Source organism: Vanessa cardui, chromosome 10, assembly GCF_905220365.1.
Source record: "Vanessa cardui chromosome 10, ilVanCard2.1, whole genome shotgun sequence".
NCBI classification, from domain to species: Eukaryota; Metazoa; Arthropoda; class Insecta; order Lepidoptera; family Nymphalidae; genus Vanessa; species Vanessa cardui.
The window spans coordinates 12,253,009-12,277,144 of NC_061132.1; the positions used below are offsets into that span (position 1 = coordinate 12,253,009).

The following is a 24,136-nucleotide window of genomic DNA, read 5'->3' on the forward strand; positions in this document are numbered from 1 at the left end:
AATATTTTAACACCTGATTCAAATTATTTTTTTCACGATATCTATATATTGTATAGCTAAAGTATTTACTAAAATTTAAAGGGCATTTACTAATTTATGGTCTATAAATATCTTTAATATATATTTTAAAGTCTATCCGAAATATAATTATCGTAAGATTCATATACTAATTGATAGCACATAATTAATTAAATCGATTAATTAGAGGAAATTAATTAGATCCTAATAAATTAACGAACAATTAGCTAAATGCGATATTGAAATTTGCTCGTATATTGAGATAGGGGCCTGATAACACACACTTGACCCCTGATAAATCAAATCGCTCAGCTGTCATTTAAGATCCGAACCTTGTCCAACACGGTTAGTCTTTTTGGTTCCGTCATCAGAAACAGAACAAGTGCAAAATGAAGATTAAAAATCCTGTAAGTTTCACTTTAAAAAATTGTAAAACGTCAATGCTGTTTTTTTGTTTTCGAAAAATTACCAATTTTTTTTTGTTGTGTTATTGAAAATTTACGCTCCTATTTTTTTAATTTTGGCTGAATATTGTTCTGCTAAAGTCAATTATTGTGATATTAATAAATAGCATAGCCCTATAATCAGGGCCGGATTTAGGGAAGGGCAGCCGGGGCAACTGCCCTAGGCCCTCCACATAAGCGGGGGCCACAAAAGTTTTCAGTGAGTTAACAAATACCGAGATATAGTCAAATTATAATATATCTTACTACTTAATATTTTAAAAGTTACCGATACCAGTCAAGAAATACTTACTGATTCAAATTAATAAAAGCTTAAGCTAATCCATTAATCCATGATATAATTATTTGGATATCTACGCTCCTGTTGGTCTGGGGCCTCCACTGCTTTGTGGCCCCAGGGCCTCCAGATATTTAAATTTTAAATCCGACTCTGCCTGTAATTGGTGTTTTGTAAACGCTGACACTATACGCTTTTAAAATACCGATAGGTTTTAAAGCCTAGAGCTTCGGCTTTTTAAATTTTTGCGCGCGATGTGCCAAAATTTTGTTATGAAATTGAAATCTGTATTAATAATAAATATTCAATAATTTTTTTTTTAAGAAAACATATAGTTTGTCCACCAAAGCTTCAGATTTATCTGATTCTTTCTGAATTATTAATAATATTTTTATAATTCAGAAATAATCAGATTTATTATTATTTACGATACAATGTCAATGAATTATTAACATAGGTAACTTCACTTTTGTGCACTAAATATTATAGTATGTACCTAAGTTTGCAAACAGATCCGCAGATCTTGAGATCCCCAGTTCAATCATACAAAATGTTATTGGAATTTCTGTCGACTTTTGAGAAATTACATATAAGTACAATCCCAAGCCTTAGAAAGCAAGTAAAGCCGTTTTTCCTTTGACTGACCCTTGCTATTGTATTTCCCGTCCTATGAGATTTTGGGTAAGAGAATAAACAATGCTTCTGCATTTTAACACACTTGTTACCAAAATTGGTCAGGTGGACATCACCTCTATAGTATATGGCGATGTTATAACTCTTAGGGACGGCTGTTAGACACGACCGGATCAAGTAAAATACTTAAATATTTTCCGAAGCCACGCGTTACACTGGTAATTTACTTAGTAACAGAAAACCTGACGACTTTTCCTAATAACTCAATCCAAGTTTAAAGTGCCGTAATATCAGCCTTATCAGCAGTGGCGGTGCAAGATCGAATCTTAATGTGGGCAAGATACTGTTTGCGAGGCCCTTGTTTTTCTTTTTTTTTACAGTACTCTTATCTCAATGCTATGTTGTACTTTTTCGAATTTCTGGCGCGAGGCCCTTTGTACCGCCCACGCCTTAAGCCACCACTTCTTACCAGCCAGTTTTAGACCATTTAGGCCTTTGTATTGTTGATTTTTTATAAAATACTATGGCATTCTAAATACAATTTTATTTTAACAGGACAATACGATCTCTATGCTGGACCCCTCTCTGCTGCTTCGGCCGGAGAAGGTCTACGATGGAAAGCCCTTGGAAGCCTTCCGCGACTACTCCGTTGATGACAAGGATCCAATCAAGGAGCGCGTCTGCAAAACCTACTACGACATGCACACTAACATGACAGTCGACTTCGTAAAAGGTATATTTCAAAACTAGCGACCCGGTATTGAATATTCTACAAGATTTGTTTATTTACGACATCACATTAGAAACTTCTAATTATCAGTGTTTCTTAACTATATTGCCCATGTATTGTATACAAAAACCTTCCTCTCGAATCACTCTATCTATTAAAAAGCCGCATAAAAATCCGTTTCGTAATTTTTAAGATCAAAGCATACATAAGGACAAACAGTGGGAGGCATTTTATAGTATGGAAATAAAGTGTAAAAAATAATCAATATATATTTGTAGTAATATCAATTATTACAATTTTTTTCTACAATAAAAAAAGGGAAAATAAATTTAATTCCGAAATCAGGTGAAAAAGGGTTTACAACTAAAACATTATCCGATTGTATCGGTTACTTTTTTAATTTGTTTTCGTATTATTTATATACGTTATTATTATGACGGAGGTATACGGCATACTTACCCCCTGGCGTACTGACAAATATAAAAGAAGTACTAAATTATTCAAGACATTTAAACGTTCAATTTTTTTATTTTACTAATTTTATATGTTCCTTACATAATGTTTAAATCATAGTTGATATTAATAATATAGGTAAATAGACGATATTGTAACATTTTATGGCCTGATTAGTGTGTTGATTAATTATTTTTTTCTATAAGTACTGTCCTGTTCTCAAAAAATAAAGTAACACCTTGTGAACATCCCACGTGTTAGGCCACGACCTCCTTTGGTTTTATATTAAATTTAATATTTGAGCTAAGTCCAACACACAGTTCTAGTGCGGATAGACGAATGTGGCAGAAATTATTTGCTTATTTGCTATTCTTTTCTGTTTTCTTAGAGAATAGCCATGACGAATTGAATATACCTCCTTTTCTTAAAGATACTACCTACTTAAGATTATTCCATTGATTACATTGTGAGTTGACGCATATTCATATGGCAGAATTTAATTTAATCAAGAAAGAGATCGAAAAAGCTTAATGATATTTACCCGTATATGACGCTCTCTTAAGTTTAAGTCTGTCGCAAAGTTCGCAGCTATTAATAATTAGCACTAATTCAGCTTATGGAAACGAAATTTATCTAAATGTACATTACTTTATTCAGGCAAAATGGAAAAGTGGTTGAAATTCAACCATTTCAAATCGACGGTAAAGGATGCCCTCATCAAGCTGAACGAGCTAGTGGATGAATCAGACCCCGACACCGACCTCCCCAACATCGTGCACGCCTTCCAGACAGCTGAGCGCATCAGACAGGACTACCCTGACGACGACTGGTTCCAACTCATCGGACTGATACATGATCTTGGAAAGGTAAATCACACTATCTATTATAGTAAGAATAATACAATCTATCTTATACAATAAAGCCCTGGGCCGTTCCTTACGCCAAAGTTCGCTAAGGTCTTAGTTTCCTGCCTCCCGTACATACCTTCAATACAGACCTACTCATATTGTAAAAATTCGGAAAGGTCGTCCAAGATTTCTAATGTCAAAGACCGCCCAGTCCGAATATAAAATTCTCCTGATCACTTTAGCCATATCGGCCATTTTGGAAAGATTAACTACTTAGTCAGGGCAGATTATACAAATACAGGGCATTTAATTTAAATTACCCATTGAAAACTGCAAATTAATCCATTATCCAATTAAAAAACAAATAGCATCGATGCATTTGTTTTACTCTCAAGTAATTAAAAATCAAAATTTATTTGACAAACATATCGTTTTACAAGATTAAATTAAAACTAAAGTTACCTCACATATAATATAAATATTGTTTAATGTACACAGGTAATGGCGTTCTATGGCGAGCCTCAGTGGTGCGTTGTGGGTGACACCTTCCCTGTGGGATGTAAATGGGGAAAGAGCATTGTTTACGGAGATGACAGCTTCAAGGCCAATCCAGACACATACAATGAAGATTACAAGTAATTATTATTTTATTTATATACATTTAATAAAAATATGCAACTAGTACTAATGCATATTTTAAGATTGTATTTTGAATTATCATTTGGAAGAATTTAACTTTCATTACTCATATTATTTAGGTATTTTAATAAATGCCCTGATTAATTTTATACTTCAAGCAATTAAGTAATTATCTCCTTTTTAAAAGTATAATAAACATTTAATATTCAAAACGTATAGAGGCGTCTACTTATGCTAACTCATAGCATTACTACAAGTCATTTTATTACCATTAAATAACCCTTTTCTTAATTTAAGGTAAATAATTTCCAGTGTAATTAGGGGTATATTATGTGTATACATCTTAATCTACTTCCACCAGAGATGTAAATTGCTCGTCAGTTCTGACAATAATATATTAAAAGGCCAGATTTTTCATAGACACTTAAGATACAACCAGCGACATAGGATCACCATTATTTCTCTTTAAAAGACCATTTTTTCATCAATGGTAATGTTTCCAGTACCCCGTATGGGATGTACAAGCCAAAATGCGGTATTGAAAACTTGATGATGTCCTGGGGCCACGACGAATATCTGTACCGAGTTCTGAAACACAACAACGCGAAGTTCCCGGAAGAAGGCTTATGGATGATCAGGTATGTTCCTGACAGGCTCGATAGCTGCGTTAGAAAATGGTATATTTATCTCGGAGATGATTTGAACATTTTGGGGATAAATAGCTTTGAAGACATTTCTACCGCTAACAACAGTTCCTCTCCTTGATCAGTTGTTATGGAGTTTCTTCCACTAACACTCACGTGTCGTAAATGTATCTGGCACGTGCGAATTTTCTCATAATATATATTTAATTGGACACTTATTAACTATTTAAAATGTTAAACTATGTTATTTCCAGAATACATAAACAGATATGTTACATCCATACTAAACAACAGAAAAAGTGTGCCGCGCCGGGGACCGTTTATTTTAGTTTATTTTTAAATTTCGTTATAAGTAAAAAGGATAGCTTGATAAAAACAATAAGTAAAAGGGATTAATAGATGTTTTAATTACGAAAAACGTATTACTACGTAATTATGATGTATTATAACGTATTACTACGTAAAACAACTAAAGGCAAACGTCCCAATTAGGACGTTTTCTAGTCTTAACTTTTTGCGCGTTAATAACATATCTGTTAACTACAACATCATTGGTTATTTCACAATTTAAAATTATATACTATTTCATTATTTATTTGGTATGGGACACTTACATAGTCACCCGGCATACTGTTAAATGAAATGGAGCTCGTCAGACAGACAATTTTGCTACATTTTCAGTGATTTATATTTTTAACTCGTTAATTACAATTAACATTTCCAACTGCTACTTTAATTACTTCCTTTGACAGCGATTTCGTGAGCGTTTGAGTTTAAAATAAAATTAGTGCTGTAGCCTAAGTTATTTCTTATTACACCAGCTATCTGCCAATGAAAGTCCTATCTAAATTAGTTCAGCCGTTCCGGAGATTAGCCGGAACAAACAAACATACAAAAATTGAAAAAAGAAATGTTATTTTACAATACGTACCGCGTATTCATATTAAGTAAAAAGCGTTTATTTTAATATTACAACAGACACTCCCGATTTGTTTTTGTGTTTAATGTAAACATTTATTGAATATAATTTAATAAATAATTATAATACAAGGTTTTAGTTTTGGTATAAATAAAGGTCTTTATATAATAATCATTTATATTTCAGATATCATTCGTTCTACCCGTGGCACGCCGGCGGAGACTACGAACAATTCGCAACAGAAAGGGACGAAAAAATAAAAGCGGCAGTTCTCAAGTTTAAGTGAGTATCATCTTGAAATACACACATACCAACACAGGATACGCGAGCAAGAGAGACCCTAACATTATGGATAGGATGTCTATACCACGTGTTCATTGACGTAAAATTAATTCGACATCAAACATTTTTAGCAACATAATCCCATTATTACGTTACATTATATAAGTTTCAAATGAAAGTTTTAAGGACCAATTAAATTTGCGTACTGACTTAGAACTGCTTACGAAACTTAGCTAACTTAAAACAACATGCCAGTCGTAATGTTAGCTTAAAAACATGATTACTTACATTACATTAACAACCAATAAATTTCCTCTCTTTGAGGAGAAGGTTTGGAACATATTCCACCATGCTGTTCCAGTGTTAGTGAAATACACATGTGGCAAGATTTCAATGAAATTAGACAGAAGTAGGTTTCCTCACGATGTTTCCCTTTACCGCCGAGCACGAGAAATCAAAATCAAAATATACTTTATTCAAGTGGGCTTTCACAAGCATTTTTGCATCGTCATTTAATAATTAAGTGAAGCTACCACCGGTTCGGAAAGTAGATTCTACCGAGAAGAACCGGCAACAAACTCAGTAGTTACTCTTTTTCAACATTTAAAAAAATACAGTAGTGTCAGTTAATACAATACAGACCGATGAATTATAAACATAAATTAAGCACATGAATATTCAGTGGTGCTTGCCTGGGTTTGAATCCGCAATCATCGTAAGACTCACGCATTCCACTAGCCATCTCGACTCCCTTAACACTACTTAAATCGTTAATATGTATGTATCCATATTATGTGTTTTTTTTTATAGCCAATACGATTTATACACGAAGAGCGCAGCCATACCGGATATCGAAGCTCTGTGGCCGTACTACGAGAATCTCATTGAAAAATACATCCCAGGAACACTCCAGTGGTGAATTGTATAATAAGTGAATACTACAAGTGACTTCGGAATTTGATTAAAACTAAAAACTAAATATTTATATTTAAACACTGTTTATAAAATAAGTACTCTAAATATATTATATATAATACATAATACAAGTATATAAAGTCAACAGTAAGTCATAAGCGAAAATACATAAGATTATATTTTTATATAAGCGCTGTACTTAGTACTATGTATAAGATATACAAATAAGTTAAGAATAATTTATATGTAATTTAAAATAAATAAAACACATAATAAAATAAACCAGGAACTTTATTTTAGCTATATTTACAATAATACATGTATCTGAAAATAGATAATTAATTTATATAGCTTCAACAAACAGCAGTCACAATGCGAAACAAGGCTTATTCGTAATACACGACGAACATTTATAGCTAATACATTAATCAAATGCAAAAATGATCTCTATTTCGTTACGCATAAAGCATCATTTGAAAAATACTTCATCTATAAATGTCAAGCAATGTAGACTGTACGGAATCAGTCTCGAGACAGAGATAGCACTATTGGGGATAAAGATGCGTATATAATTAAAAGCATGTTGTCTTTTTCCCCCATATAGAGATCTTGTCGGTAATTTCGAACATAAATACTACATGTATATAGTTACGGGAAGATATTTATTCACAATATAATAATTTAAAAATTCCGTGTATCATTATCATCGTATAAGTACGACATAACTTAGATGTAGAGTCGGCAAATTCAATAAAACCGATTACTGCCGATTTACACAACCAAAAGAAATAGCTCCCTATCGCGCCATTCGACGCTATTCGTCGCTATAGATTCTCGCGTCAGTGTGAATGTGAATCGTCTTGTCAAATTGACGAATGTATTAGTCCATATGATATTACAAGTTATTGCGTTTGTGCAAAGATTATATTCGCATGAGAAATAAATATTGATAATTTGGGATAGCGTACTCAATTCGGATGTGATCGGCTTTACGAATTTTGCCGATGCTACAACTAAGTTGTGTCGTACTATATCTTCAACAGTATCACAAAAACTGTCACCAATCATAACATATCGAAAAAAACACATACAATAATGTAAATAAGGCCATAGACAACTACCAAGTATAGTTTCACTATTTTAATCAGAAGGTGTTACCATATGAAATATTATTAATTTTAATTATGTAAAATTGTTCTAAAGTTAAACTATGGGTACAGTATTATTTGTTTAATAGATCGATATAGTTAGATGGATAATCTGTTAAAATAGTGTAGACCAGAGACAATTTTTATTTTATTAATTTTTATGTCTTACTTAGGCAACTTGTAGAATCTTAGAACACTTACATAAATGATTTTGAATTATAAATTATTCTAAACGACCAAAATGGGGGATGTGTAGTTAAACATAGTTTTATCTCTTTCTTTCATCACTGATTTGATATTAGAAAGAGGGAGATAGAAACGTTTAACTTATCAAACCATAGACAACATTTATAAGTAAAACTGTTTTATAAGTTATTAATATGCATATGTTCTCGATAAACAATATAATGATGCAAAATTTGAAAGTACAATTATTGCAAGCAATTCTATGTCGATAAAGTCTCATTATAATTAGTGCAGCTTCTCACTTTCGAGTTGATTGTATATAAAGTTTATATAGTTATAGTAACAAGGCGTAAAACTGGATACAGACACCGAAGGCTGATTAATATTCAATAATACGAGGCTATTTTATAATAATTTATAGTGGCATACAAACTGTTAACGTGTTACATATCGTCACCCCTTTATAGTAAGAAGGGGACAAACGATCAGACGTCTCATACAATTATAGACCTTATTCTCAGTACCACAAAATATACTCTCACATACAATACCAAGGCCGTTCTATGCTAAGGCGTTTCATTATATTATCTTACTCTAATTTTCTTTTATTTTTAAGGTGTATACACATGTGTGTTACATATTGTTCTTTAATGCCAACTTCGTTTATAGATATGTGTACACACCCTTACAAACGCCAGAGGTTAACAACCTCGAATTTTATAAATATAGAAATGAATAAAAACTTCGAAATACAGTTACTAGTATCACGTTTGGAATAAAATGTTATCAACCCCTGGCGTTTGTCAAACTATAGAGTAACGCAAAAAGATCGTGACCCAACTAACCTATCATATCATATCAGTCTTTATATGGAAAGACGGCTATCAATTCCTCACACAGCTCCAAGGCGAAATCTCACAAAATGGCGGACATGGTTTAAACTATCACACGCAGTGAACCAATCGCAATACTTAAATAAATTACATATAGCAAAAATTAATGCGTTAAACTGCAAACATATTTCACCATTCACAATATTTCGTTAGATTACAATCTATCTGGACAGATTGTAATCTAACGGATTTTGTAATCTAACGGTGACACATACAATCCTTACATAATATAAAACAAAGTCGTTCACCGCTGTCTGTCCGTAACTATGCTTAGATGTTTAAAATTACTCAACGGATTTTGATGCGGTTTTTTTAGTAGATAGAGTGATTCCAGAGGAATGTTTTTGTATATAATACATGGACAACATAGTAAAGAAACATTGATAATTTTAGAAGTTTTTAATGTGATGTCGTAAATAAACAAATTCTGTAGTATATTTAGTATCAGTATGCACCCGCTGAAATGGGAATTTTTTTTTTTAATTTTGTTTCAGTTTTAACTCTATCTGTTTGTTACTATATAACGTCCAAACCTCTCAACCAAATTTGTTTCAATTATGAAGAAACTATTTTAATTTGTGTTTATTAATAATAATATTCACTGTTTCAACTATTGCGATTGGTTCATAATCCTAAACTATCCTTACAGGAATGTTACTTTACAACCTATCAAATTGCCTTTTTGGCTTTCAATATCGAAGTTTCTAGATCCTTTACGTCCCGTTTCATAAATATTATGTTTACTAAACATTTATCCTTATCTTAAGATTTTTTTTTAAATTCAATACCAAAGAGTTTGCTTTAAGAACGTTTTGGAAGAACAAATTATACTATAGTCCATTCAAACGGCAGTATTATTAGTAAACAATTTTGACCTTGAAATATTATATGTCTATATAGTCTTTGATATTTGTTACGGATTCGAAAAAAGTAGCTTTAATAAGTAGTTTTGATCATTGATAAAGTTGCTATTGAAAGTTTTGAAGTAATATCAAAGCATTAAAGTATTTAAATGGAATAGTGCATAGTAAAGCTGAACTATAAGAAATTTCATGGGATATCTAAGGCTTGTATTATCATCTAAGGCTTAAAATCTTTACTATTTCTGCCATAGAAATATAGTATACGCTATATGAAGAGCGGTTTGTGCCACTAATCTAATGATTCATATGATCAATCGAATTTAGTCTTTATGGAGGTATAAATACGGTCTACGTTTCGAAGTGTTTGTAAATGCTTGTAACGTACGCCATCACTTGCTGCCAGTCCGGCCTCTCCTGTTGTATCATGTCTTGAATATTCTGTGAATAAAAATCGATTATAACAATGAGTTATATGTGTCACCGTAAGATTACAAAATTCGTTAGATTACAATCTGTCTCGTCAGATTGTAAACTGTCTAAATATTATGAACAATTAAATATTATTGCAATTTAACGCATTGTAATAGTCGAGATGGCCCAAAGGTTAGAATTAGCATCTTAACCGATGATTGCCGGTTCAAACCCAGGCAAGCACCGCTGATTCATGTGCTTAGTTTGTCTTTATAATTAACCTCATGCTCAGCGGTGAAGGAAAACATCGTGAAGAAACCTGCATGTGACAAATTTAATAGAAATTCTACCACGTTTGTATTCCACCACCCCGCATTGGAACAGCGTGGTGGAATATGTTCCAAAAATCTTCTCCTCAAAGGGAGAGGAGGTCTTTAGCCCAGCAGTGGGAATTTACAGGCTTTTGTTGTTGTTGTTAACGCATTATTTCTCGCTATATTGTAATCTAACCTCAAGTCAATCTAACGAATTTTGTAATCTTCGGTGACATAAATATAAAAAAGGGGATTCGTTTTAAAGAACAATATTTTTATTAAATTATTCAAAGTGAATATCAACATTTTTAGACCAAACAAAAACAGTAAAGTTCTTTTTATGCAAAGTAATCAGTAGTAAGTAAGTAATAATGTATTAAAACGTGAAAATAAGCAAGCGACGAGCGCGACTCACGAGCGTGGTGGGGATGCCGACGGACTCCGCGGCGGCGAAGGCGACGGCGAAGTTGGTGCGCTTGTCGTGCGGCGACAGCGCCGCGTACGCCACGCGCGCCTCGCCCAGGTACGAGTGCAGCAGCGCGCACACCGCCAGGCCGTCGTTCCACGACGAGCTGTGAGACGCCCCACGCGTGTTACTCACGCTACTCTACACTACACGCACTCTCTATTCCCTCAGGAATATAGGCGCTGGAGCACCGAGACTCCAGGCTGATACTTAAATAACTACTCTACACTACACGCTAGTGCACGAGAGCACTCTCTATTCCCTCAGGAACACAGGCGCTGGAGCACCGAGACTCCAGGCTGACACTTAAATAACTACTCTACACTACACGCGAGCGCACGAGACCACTCTCTATTCCCTCAGGAACACAGGCGCTGGAGCACCGAGACTCCAGGCTGATACTTAAATAACTACTCTACACTACACGCTAGTGCACGAGAGCACTCTCTATTCCCTCAGGAACACAGGCGCTGGAGCACCGAGACTCCAGGCTGACACTTAAATAACTACTCTACACTACACGCGAGCGCACGAGACCACTCTCTATTCCCTCAGGAATACAGGCGCTGGAGCACCGAGACTCCAGGCTGACACTTAAATAACTACTCTACACTACACGCTAGTGCACGAGAGCACTCTCTATTCCCTCAGGAACACAGGCGCTGGAGCACCGAGACTCCAGGCTGACACTTAAATAACTACTCTACACTACACGCGAGCGCACGAGACCACTCTCTATTCCCTCAGGAACACAGGCGCTGGAGCACCGAGACTCCAGGCTGACACTTAAATAACTACTCTACACTACACGCGAGCGCACGAGACCACTCTCTATTCCCTCAGGAACACAGCCGCTGGAGCACCGAGACTCCAGGCTGACACTTAAATAACTACTCTACACTACACGCGAGCGCACGAGACCACTCTCTATTCCCTCAGGAACACAGGCGCTGGAGCACCGAGACTCCAGGCTGACACTTAAATAACTACTCTACACTACACGCGAGCGCACGAGACCACTCTCTATTCCCTCAGGAACACAGGCGCTGGAGCACCGAGACTCCAGGCTGACACTTAAATAACTACTCTACACTACACGCGAGCGCACGAGACCACTCTCTATTCCCTCAGGAACACAGGCGCTGGAGCACCGAGACTCCAGGCTGACACTTAAATAACTACTCTACACTACACGCGAGCGCACGAGACCACTCTCTATTCCCTCAGGAACACAGGCGCTGGAGCACCGAGACTCCAGGCTGACACTTAAATAACTACTCTACACTACACGCGAGCGCACGAGACCACTCTCTATTCCCTCAGGAACACAGGCGCTGGAGCACCGAGACTCCAGGCTGACACTTAAATAACTACTCTACACTACACGCGAGCGCACGAGACCACTCTCTATTCCCTCAGGAACACAGGCGCTGGAGCACCGAGACTCCAGGCTGATACTTAAATAACTACTCTACACTACACGCTAGTGCACGAGAGCACTCTCTATTCCCTCAGGAACACAGGCGCTGGAGCACCGAGACTCCAGGCTGACACTTAAATAACTACTCTACACTACACGCGAGCGCACGAGACCACTCTCTATTCCCTCAGGAATACAGGCGCTGGAGCACCGAGACTCCAGGCTGACACTTAAATAACTACTCTACACTACACGCTAGTGCACGAGAGCACTCTCTATTCCCTCAGGAACACAGGCGCTGGAGCACCGAGACTCCAGGCTGACACTTAAATAACTACTCTACACTACACGCGAGCGCACGAGACCACTCTCTATTCCCTCAGGAACACAGGCGCTGGAGCACCGAGACTCCAGGCTGACACTTAAATAACTACTCTACACTACACGCGAGCGCACGAGACCACTCTCTATTCCCTCAGGAACACAGGCGCTGGAGCACCGAGACTCCAGGCTGACACTTAAATAACTACTCTACACTACACGCGAGCGCACGAGACCACTCTCTATTCCCTCAGGAACACAGGCGCTGGAGCACCGAGACTCCAGGCTGACACTTAAATAACTACTCTACACTACACGCGAGCGCACGAGACCACTCTCTATTCCCTCAGGAACACAGGCGCTGGAGCACCGAGACTCCAGGCTGACACTTAAATAACTACTCTACACTACACGCGAGCGCACGAGACCACTCTCTATTCCCTCAGGAACACAGGCGCTGGAGCACCGAGACTCCAGGCTGACACTTAAATAACTACTCTACACTACACGCGAGCGCACGAGACCACTCTCTATTCCCTCAGGAACACAGGCGCTGGAGCACCGAGACTCCAGGCTGACACTTAAATAACTACTCTACACTACACGCGAGCGCACGAGACCACTCTCTATTCCCTCAGGAACACAGGCGCTGGAGCACCGAGACTCCAGGCTGACACTTAAATAACTACTCTACACTACACGCGAGCGCACGAGACCACTCTCTATTCCCTCAGGAACACAGGCGCTGGAGCACCGAGACTCCAGGCTGACACTTAAATAACTACTCTACACTACACGCGAGCGCACGAGACCACTCTCTATTCCCTCAGGAACACAGGCGCTGGAGCACCGAGACTCCAGGCTGACACTTAAATAACTACTCTACACTACACGCGAGCGCACGAGACCACTCTCTATTCCCTCAGGAACACAGGCGCTGGAGCACCGAGACTCCAGGCTGACACTTAAATAACTACTCTACACTACACGCGAGCGCACGAGACCACTCTCTATTCCCTCAGGAACACAGGCGCTGGAGCACCGAGACTCCAGGCTGATACTTAAATAACTACTCTACACTACACGCTAGTGCACGAGAGCACTCTCTATTCCCTCAGGAACACAGGCGCTGGAGCACCGAGACTCCAGGCTGACACTTAAATAACTACTCTACACTACACGCGAGCGCACGAGACCACTCTCTATTCCCTCAGGAACACAGGCGCTGGAGCACCGAGACTCCAGGCTGACACTTAAATAACTACTCTACACTACACGCGAGCGCACGAGACCACTCTCTATTCCCTCAGGAACACAGGCGCTGGAGCACCGAGACTCCAGGCTGACACTTAAATAACTACTCTACACTACACGCGAGCGCACGAGACCACTCTCTATTCCCTCAGGAACACAGGCGCTGGAGCACCGAGACTCCAGGCTGACACTTAAATAACTACTCTACACTACACGCTAGTGCACGAGAGCACTCTCTATTCCCTCAGGAACACAGGCGCTGGAGCACCGAGACTCCAGGCTGACACTTAAATAACTACTCTACACTACACGCGAGCGCACGAGACCACTCTCTATTCCCTCAGGAACACAGGCGCTGGAGCACCGAGACTCCAGGCTGACACTTAAATAACTACTCTACACTACACGCGAGCGCACGAGACCACTCTCTATTCCCTCAGGAACACAGGCGCTGGAGCACCGAGACTCCAGGCTGATACTTAAATAACTACTCTACACTACACGCTAGTGCACGAGAGCACTCTCTATTCCCTCAGGAACACAGGCGCTGGAGCACCGAGACTCCAGGCTGACACTTAAATAACTACTCTACACTACACGCGAGCGCACGAGACCACTCTCTATTCCCTCAGGAACACAGGCGCTGGAGCACCGAGACTCCAGGCTGACACTTAAATAACTACTCTACACTACACGCGAGCGCACGAGACCACTCTCTATTCCCTCAGGAACACAGGCGCTGGAGCACCGAGACTCCAGGCTGACACTTAAATAACTACTCTACACTACACGCGAGCGCACGAGACCACTCTCTATTCCCTCAGGAACACAGGCGCTGGAGCACCGAGACTCCAGGCTGACACTTAAATAACTACTCTACACTACACGCGAGCGCACGAGACCACTCTCTATTCCCTCAGGAATACAGGCGCTGGAGCACCGAGACTCCAGACTGATACTTAAATGAATCTTTTCAACGGCCCAACCTGGGATTTGAACCCAAGTCCTCAGAATCTATTCACTATGCCAACGAGGCAGTTATCAAATCAATACAAATATTATAAATTAAAGTAACTCTAGCTTTCATTGTTTAACAACCTTCCCCTGTATCCAATTTGATGAAATTTGATTTGAAGCAAGCTTGAACTCTAAAGAAGAGCTAAAGCTTTTTTATACCTAGCAGCTGACGGCTGACATCTAAAATGAATAGCTAATAAAACTATTATAAACGAATTTAATCCTAATAATCTTTGAGACAAAGTTTAACAAATAAGGTTTCAATTTACCAGCGCCAGGTCTGTGAAAGTTTAAAGTAATTGTATTCACCTAAAATTCGTGATGTCGATGTTGCTGTAGCCCGCCGTCTTCTGCTGACACCACTTGAGCAGCGCGTTGCGCTTGGAGCCGCCGTTCTTTATTTGCAGCGCGTTCAATGGATCCTTTCTCTCACCTGCTCATAATTTAGGACATGTTATTGATAAAATAATAAATATATATATATAAATCAAATAGCCCCGTGGTTTCAAAGAATGAATTTTCGAGCGCTCAGCTTGTGTTTTTGATGCATCTCGTGCTTGGCGGTAAAGATAAACATTGTAAGGTAACCTGCATGTGTTTAATTTCAATGACATTCAGACACAATTGTATCAGCCGATCGCATTGAATTAATAAATAATTCGGATTCTAAAAATAAAAATTGAAAATAATTTCAGTGTAGTATTGCAGCAAGTAAATAACATTGCCATACTCTAAAGATAGCCGAATCCCATAACACATTAATCTGACTGATTTTATTCTGTTTGTAATTAATTTCGTAGTCAGCGTTGAATGAAAAACATCGTAGGGAAACCTGTATGTGTTGATCTGTCACATGTGTATTCACAATGTTTTTAGCTCGAAAGTTGGAAATTTGTACTCTTAAATCAACTTCAATACGATAAATAAATGAGGTCATTTTTCATATGTACGCCTAAACACATTTAGTGTATCGTTACACTTGGCCCAGGCATATACTATGATTAGTAGAAGCGAAAAACATAGACACAAGCATAACAAAATTCAAATAATCATTAGTCACTCACATATATCTCCGTAGCTGTTTCTCCTTACGAACGACTCCATGGCTTTCTGTTGCAGCGAGGCCAGTGCGCGCTGCTCGTCCGGCATGTTGGCCATGCTGCTCATATTGGCCATGTTGGCCATGTTGGCGCCGCTGGCCGCAGACTCTGCCCCGCGCGTTAGACACATCAACAAGCCGTATACACCACGCTTTGTCTCAGTTTTATTATTTAAGTCAAATATAAAACAACTAATGCATTATTAAAAGAATACTATGCATAATATAATGTATTGTATTTATAATATAACTGAAACAAAGCCGTGAAAGGGGGCGAGAGTGATCGCTAGGTGTTATGGAGCTTAGATGCAATCCACCAAAATGTTTTAATACACCAGGGAACATCACTAATGATGCAATTTATGATGTTGGTATTAGAAAAAAAAATAAAGCGTTTTGTAGCAACACTGAATGCCCGAAACACTTCTTAAAACAATTTTAAATGCAAATTATAATGGTTTGTATTTAAAAGAGTTTTCAATAATACGATGAAAATATTTAACATGTTAAATAAATATTTAATGGCAAGCATTTTTCAAATAAAACATAACAACACAAGATACAAAACAATTTGTTAGTTACAAATCAAACACTACATTAGATAATGTAAGAAGAATGATGAGAAATAATTTATATTAGTTATGGCAGGTTCGACAGATGGACAGACAAACAGATTAGTTAGGAGATAGATAAGGCGAGAGCTATGCTCCTCTCTCATGCCGCCATGCTGTAAGAAAATAAGCAAACACATACATGCGTTCGTTTATTATTTAAATGATGAATTAGTTACATCTTGCTGTGACACTTTATACGAAAACAATTTAAAAAATAAAATCTATTTTTTTATGATAATGAACTTACTATTATTAATAAATTCATTCTAAAAATATATCAAATAAAATTATCATTAATGTATGTACGATGTAAATATAATATAAACATAAATAAGAATTACTGTGTATATACATATGTAAACGTAAATACCGTTAGATTATAATCTATCGAAGCCTAAACAAAACATTATGGACTATCGAAATTGTTTATGTGTTATTGTAAATTGAATAAACGTTCAAAATCTTCGAACCTTTCATAATATCACGAGATAGATTATAATCTAACGGTATTAACGTGATGTATTAATTTTACGGTCATATATAAATATATATTAAATGAATGAGCGCTTCAAAGTTACTTCTGTGTGAAAAACTGTACTAATTACATCAATTTTATGTATAACGTGCATTAAAACTGAGAAATATCAACTTCATATTATCTACATTTTGTTAAGGATATTATATTGTGTATTATATACATGCTGACTCGCTTCCCTGATTTTATTGATATCTGCTTCAAAATTATAGAAAATCAACGGATAAGCTTCACATTAATCGGAAATAGAGTGTATCATCTGACACATCATAAGCAACAGGGACATTATATCCTCTCGGAAAGGTTGGATCCAACTCACGGCCAACTTTAACATGCAGCGCGCTAATTAGTCCAATCAATACAGCTCCAGCACCGTGCGCTAATTGGTCAATTTAAATAGCGCGCGTTACCGAATCCTTGTTACACACTTCCGTCCCTTTCCACATATTGATGGAGAGCGAGAGGGAAGATCTTACACATTTATTCTAACGCCACGCATCAATGCCTAGTATTTAATGAGCTAGTTTAGCAACGGATGCAAAAAACATAACATCTTAGCTCCCAAAGTTGGTAACGCATTGGCCATGTGCAGATTGGTTAATATTTCTTACAGCGCTTATGTGCATGGGCGATGGTGATCATATCATGAGTTGGCCCATTTGGCCATCCAACAACTTACTATGTATACGTCTGCTTGAGGGTGTGTCGTGATTTCATTGACATAGTTAAAATATGACATACATAAGTATATTCAGACAATAATAAATGTCAAATATAACGCACCTGTGGTGATGGGTGAGGGTCGGTTGTTCCGGGGCGCGGGCGGCTTGGCGGAGTAGTTGGCGGTGCCGTTGGTGGCGGGCGTTGGTTCCGACATACCGTTCTTTATGTTGGTCGATGTGTTCGTTACTGTTGTTTGGACCTGTTGGATAATATTTATACACATAACAAATCATTAGATATGTTGTCGAAACTATATATTATGCATACATAGAAGATATATAACCGATGAGGAACACATTGTGAGGAAGGCCTTGAGCATGGATGTGGATGGATAGAGAGGTAAAGGACGACCAAGGAAACGATGGATGGATTGTGTGAAAGACGATATGGCTAGAAATAATGTTACTTGTGAGATGACGTCTGACAGAGAAGTATGGAAGGAGAAGACATGCTGCGCCGACCCCAAATAAAATTGGGATAAGGGCAGGAGAATGATGAAATAGAAGATATATAACCCTTCAAGCATTGGATATTATATAAGGTATTGGATATCTCAAAGAGATGAGATTAAACCTATCACTAAAGAGTTGAAACATATACATTATATCTCTTTTTGTTCCCTCTTACTAATGTCGCACGCGAAGCTTCGCGTTTATTTGACAAATTTTTAGTAATTGGCAACCTATGAAAGGCTTTATTTTGATTTAATTTAGTTGTAAACTTACGATGCTTGTTCGAATGTTATTTTTATATTTATATACATAGCTCTGCTGTCTACTATGTAACTTTTTATCTATGTAAAATTAATTATTTGTTAAATCGTCTTTAATTTTCTGCTCATCTACCAGTGGAGCTCTTCAAAATGAGACCATCAAAGATTTTTTTACGTGCAGCGATTGACTTACGCTACTAATATATAAGATATATTTATCAAAAAATATATAAAACAAAAAGTAATTAAACAATGATTAGGCAGTACCTGTGGCCACTCAGTAACCGGAGTTGTGGCTGGCGACTGTTTGGCCGCCTTCGCTGCATTCTCTATGCTCTCTATGAGGGACTTCACCGATAGACGCGAATCTTGTCTACTGACACCTGTAATTAATTATATAACGTCGTTACAAACACACAAAAATCGTAAAGTCATGTATAACAACAGCCTCTAAATTTCCCACCGCTGGGTTAAGGCCTTCTCCCTTTAAGGAAAAGGTTTGGAACATATTTCACCATGCTGTTCCAATGCGGTTTGGTGGAATACACCTGTGGCAGACACATGCAGGTTTCCTCACGATGTTCTCCTTCACCACCGAGCACGACATGAATTATAAACACAAATTAAGCACATCAATATTCAGTGGTGCTTGCCTGGGTTTGAACTTACAATCATCGGTTAAGATGCATACGTTCTAACCACTGTTCTAATTATAAATATAGATTATTTAATCATCATCATTCTCCTGTCCTTCTCCGAATTTTATTTGGGGGCGCAGCATTTCTTTTTGCATACTAATCTGTCTGACGTCATCTCACAACTTACATTCTTTCCAGCCATTATTTCACTATCATCAATCCATCCATCGTTTTTTTGGTAATTGGTATAGAATACTTATTAAGAAGAAAATTCTATATTAAAGAGCGTCAGTTGTTACCTTTGGTCCGTCTATGCGATGCAGCGGTTGCCATGATGTCCTGGAGGGAAGCGCTGGACAGCAACGGAGGAGGCGGCGGCGTCTCTTCTGTTCGTGGGGGTATAGCTGGTATGAGAAGTACGACCAGATTTAGTACTCTATGGTCTGACTGTATGTATACGTCTTGTCACGAAACTATTTGGACTATTTACGATAATTTGTTTAAAAACCGTTAAGAAGAAGATTTTCAAGCTTAATATTAATGCACGTATTCAGAATTCAAATTTACCAAATGTTTTCTTTTTTTGGAGAGGATATGAGCCAACAGAAACCATCCAAAATGAAATTACGCTGAGATTTTAAGAAGATTTTCAAGCTTAATATTACTGCACGTATTCAGAATTCAAATTTACCAAATGTTTTCTTTTTTTGGAGAGGATATGAGCTAACAGAAACAATCCAAAATGAACTTAGGCTGATATGTTAACTTTTAATAATTTGAAGTATCTCGAGATACTAAACTACATATAGTTACATTTAGATAGATTTAATGACTATATAATAAGAGATACTTTCGGAAAATTAGATGAATTCTATGATCTTATTTCTAACATATAGTATAGCTTTCTAAGGCATAGTGGTCGCCTAATATCTAACTTTTGATCTCATGACTGAAATATTTAACCCAAAACCGACCAATTATAATTAAACCAACACCAATATATTTGTAAAGCGTCGCAGATTATAAAATAGAAATAATTGTTCACTATTAATATATTTAATTAATTAATTTGATCAATACTAATATTTTAAATATATATAAAACCTCTTACCATACAGTAACGTATTCCTTTATTGAAATTTGTTTAAATAGTGTGCAATATAGGTTAAGCTTATTTGTTGACGAGAAGTTCCAAATTTATACAGAGTATGTATATCTAGCTTGGTAATAATGTTTTATGATTTGAAATATCTTTTAAGTCTTGATTACTATATTCAAGAAACGATTCGTTTAGATTTTTTTGATGCGACTAGTATAATTCCCAAAACACTTATATCGGTAGGAATAATCTGTAAGAAAGTAACTCTGAAACTCACCGCATATTCCAAGCGTTTTACAAGTGAGATACGAAGTGACTTCTTACAGAATCACTGCAGTCATCTTCATAAATTTACCTAGTGAGCTTTAAGACTAGACAAGTTCTAAAACAATTTTACTATAAGTAAGCGATTAAATCATTTCTTAAATATATTAACCGGATATAAACATGTCGAATTGTGATATTTTCACACACATATATCATGTAAACTATATATAAGCTTGCTTACAGTGACCAACGACCAACACCTCCACCGAATGATACACTAAAACGACACACAATTACACATGGAAACAAATCTTACACTGTTATTTACATTCACAGATATCACACGGTACGTTTCGGGGCACAAAGCCTAACTTACGTAGAGGTCTTGAAGTCGAGGTGTCGTTTAATGACCTTATAGGGTGTGAGAGTCGTTTGTGTTCCAACGTCTTCCAGTGGTAAGTCTTTCGTAAGCGGGGAAGCGAACCCGTATCCACTTCTGTATTCGGTTTCGGAGTCTGGAGGGAAAGCTTTCTCAACGGTACTTCAGGTGTGGAATCGACCTGATTTTTGACCAAAGTTTGAACGATATCCGAAATAGATCCCGATTTTTTAACATTATCGGTCGCGCTTGGAGTTCGCGATAAGGATATAACGGATTTGGTCATGGGATTCAATCCCTTCTCTTCACTTTTGTCACCTTTAGATTTGCTAGGTACTGTGGTTTCATGTTTTTTTGTCCTCTTTGGTTTCCTCGGTACTTTAAGGAGTTCCTCCCGAGTTACGTTTTTAAAATCTTCAGCTGTCGACGTTTTGTTTGATATCTTCTCGTCGTCTGCGACGTTAATCGTTTGAGTTAACGCTATCGGCTCTCCGATTTCTTCGTAATAATTTTCTTGTTCCTGCACTTGCTTTGATCGATCAATGTGTGTAAATGGGTTCGAATTTATTGGTTTTGTCGGGAGCTCCGGTTTTGGTAAGGGGTCTTTGACAAATGTCTGAGCTGTGTTTATAACAAAAGGTACGTTTTGCATGGGTTGATAGTACTGATTGTCCATTAGCCATCCTGGTGTTTTGGATAATCTGACCACTGTTTTCGTTGGGCTTTTGTTCGGTGAAGACGATTTTGATTCCATCACATTTTCATTCGAACCAAATTTCTTCAAAGAAAGGAACGGAAGTTGTTTTGTTTTTGTATTTTTCTGATAAATACCTTTCCGCTTACTATCAGAATCCTTCGCAGAACTGTCCTTGGTAATCACTTGATCGATATCGTCATAATAAACAGTTCCTTTTTTGGTATCATTCGTTAAATTAAACTCTAAAAGCGCATTGTTAGGTTGGAAAAATATTGGCTGAATTAAAACAGGACTAAGTATTATCGAAGTCGGTGAACGATCTCCATTGGAATTTACTAGATTTATTGGCGTTAAAAGAGTTTTGACATTATTGTCGACATCATTAGGTTTATTATCGCGTATCTCGGCAGCATAAGATACGTTTGGAGGATCGAAATCATTGACAGTATTTATTTTCAAATGATAACTGACGTTATCGTCGAGTGGTGCTTGTGTCGTTTTCGGATCGTTCGAGTTATTTAGCTCTTTAGAATTTACACTGTTCATATTTTCAAGATTTGTTCCTTCTTTTTCTGGTGTTACATTTTCCTCACTAAGCTTCTCATTATTAAAACCAGAGACAGACTGTTGATTATTATCATTATTTGTTGTTTGCGAAGGTTCATTACTCTGAAATTCTTGAGTAACATTATCTTCAAAGAAATCAATGATATATTTTTCCTTTCCCCTGTCATTTGAATCGTTTTGTTGAACAATATTTTCTTCTCCTTTAAAAGTAGATAGACGTTTTACTGGCACAAAATTATTTACAATATCTGAGTTATTATCTATTTCAAGTATAGTTGAATCTACAGTTGTATCAGACATACTTAGTAATTTATTTGACGTTGTATTTAGATTATCATTACCGCTTATTCTATCCAAGGCTGCCTTAAAGTTAACTTTCAGTTCCTCATTTACTTTTTTAAAATCGTTTTCAATTGTTTTATTTAAGTCTGTATCACTTTCTGATGTCTGATGATATATATCACAAGCGGCGTCAGATTTCCTTTTACAACTTATGTCTTCTGGATATGGAAATGGAAGAATCGATTCGGCCTTTACTACGGGTAAATTCAATGCTCCTGCTTCGATAGTTACAGAAGAAACATCATTCGCACTTTCTGTTTTGTTAATATCTTTAATATAATTATTATTATTTATATTAATAACATTATTGTTTTTCTCTAACGGCGAAAAGAAAACGCTGTCCGATCCATCGCTTAACAAAGACGATTTACTAAGACTGTAAGTGTTGTCGAAAAATTCTATGCTAGTTGCCTCTGTAAGTGCATTTTTAAACTCTGTATTTTTACTAAGATTATCTGTACTGTAAGACTTTAGTTTACCATTAAATAAATTTGAGAGATTCTTTTTGAAAATAGTATTTTGTCCCATGTTTTCAATACCATTTGATTCAGACCTAGTATTATAGTTATCGTTGTCATCGATTGGATCGAAGAGATCATCTAAAGCATCCTGACGATTTATTTTCTTTGCAAAATGGTCGAGTGCATTTTGTCGCTTCAGTCCTTTTGGCGCAATGGGAGGTAAAACAGCCTCTGCTATAACCTGACTCTGGTATTCATCTCTATTGTCGAAACTCGATTTGGAACTGTCATCGTCATTAGTTTCATCCGTCGTCACGTTATCAATTTCAAGTTTAAGTTCTTTAGAAGAACACTCCTCTGAATCACTTTGAGATAAATTACTATGTGATTTAAAGAAAGCCTGATCTACCAAACGTTCGACCTTAGGCAGTTCATTGACGCTGTGAACTCTTGATAAATATCGCGATCTAATATTTTTAAAAACGTCTACCGAAGAATATTCACTGTTAGAATCAAAGCTTTCGGAATCTTTCGACAAGCTCTTTCCATCGGAACTATTTTGTGTACTATCCATAGATTCTTGACTGTCAACACCTGTTTCGATACATGAAATTTTAATTAAACAGATTAATTATATTAAAATTATGTCGTATGTACATTTTAAATATTTTAGACGACAATATTCTGTTAGTTCTATGGCTGCGACTACATTTGTAAGCCTTACATAGAATCAATTAGTGCGTGATAATGTTGTTAATTTTGCTATCGTATTTGTTTCATTTCAATTCTATTCATTACACATGCAATCTTACTACTACTAATCAAAATTTTTTAAATATTGTCAAATGACTATAGGTTGTAATTCAAATGGGTTCTTTTCAAGGGTTT

General features: G+C 36.9%; 2 protein-coding genes across 12 annotated transcripts in view; one reads left to right on the plus strand and one right to left on the minus strand.

The window, feature by feature from the left end:
• The first annotated feature begins 290 nt into the window (after positions 1-290).
• LOC124533169 (inositol oxygenase-like) lies at positions 291-7,108 on the plus strand. Its single transcript, XM_047108336.1, has 7 exons — positions 291-425; positions 1,948-2,125; positions 3,233-3,441; positions 3,922-4,058; positions 4,566-4,700; positions 5,812-5,907; positions 6,718-7,108. Exons 1-7 carry the CDS (start codon positions 408-410, stop codon positions 6,824-6,826), a joined length of 882 nt encoding a protein of 293 aa, XP_046964292.1. The 5' UTR covers positions 291-407; the 3' UTR covers positions 6,827-7,108.
• Positions 7,109-10,222: 3,114 nt separating this feature from the next.
• LOC124533216 overlaps positions 10,223-24,136 on the minus strand; it is a 75,401-nt gene continuing 61,487 nt past the window's right edge. For 9 of the 11 annotated variants that reach the window (XM_047108411.1, XM_047108410.1, XM_047108408.1 and 6 more), the window contains 8 exons: positions 21,179-23,842; positions 19,736-19,840; positions 19,066-19,181; positions 18,147-18,285; positions 16,180-16,323; positions 15,425-15,548; positions 11,053-11,209; positions 10,223-10,350 (listed from right to left, as the gene is read on the minus strand). In XM_047108411.1, coding sequence (XP_046964367.1) covers positions 10,261-10,350; positions 11,053-11,209; positions 15,425-15,548; positions 16,180-16,323; positions 18,147-18,285; positions 19,066-19,181; positions 19,736-19,840; positions 21,179-23,842 — 3,539 coding nt within the window. In that variant the 3' untranslated portion in view covers positions 10,223-10,260. Of the gene's footprint in view, positions 10,351-11,052; positions 11,210-15,424; positions 15,549-16,179; positions 16,942-18,146; positions 18,286-19,065; positions 19,182-19,735; positions 19,841-21,178; positions 23,843-24,136 lie in introns of those variants that run through there. The other 2 variants (XM_047108409.1, XR_006966681.1) reach the window with 2 other exon arrangements.

Excerpts from the sequence above, each read along its gene's own strand:
- LOC124533169 (XM_047108336.1), top strand. Across the intron at positions 2,126-3,232 it reads GACAGTCGACTTCGTAAAAG|GCAAAATGGAAAAGTGGTTG; the intron begins GTATATTTCAAA and ends TACTTTATTCAG. Across the intron at positions 5,908-6,717 it reads GCGGCAGTTCTCAAGTTTAA|CCAATACGATTTATACACGA; the intron begins GTGAGTATCATC and ends TTTTTTTTATAG.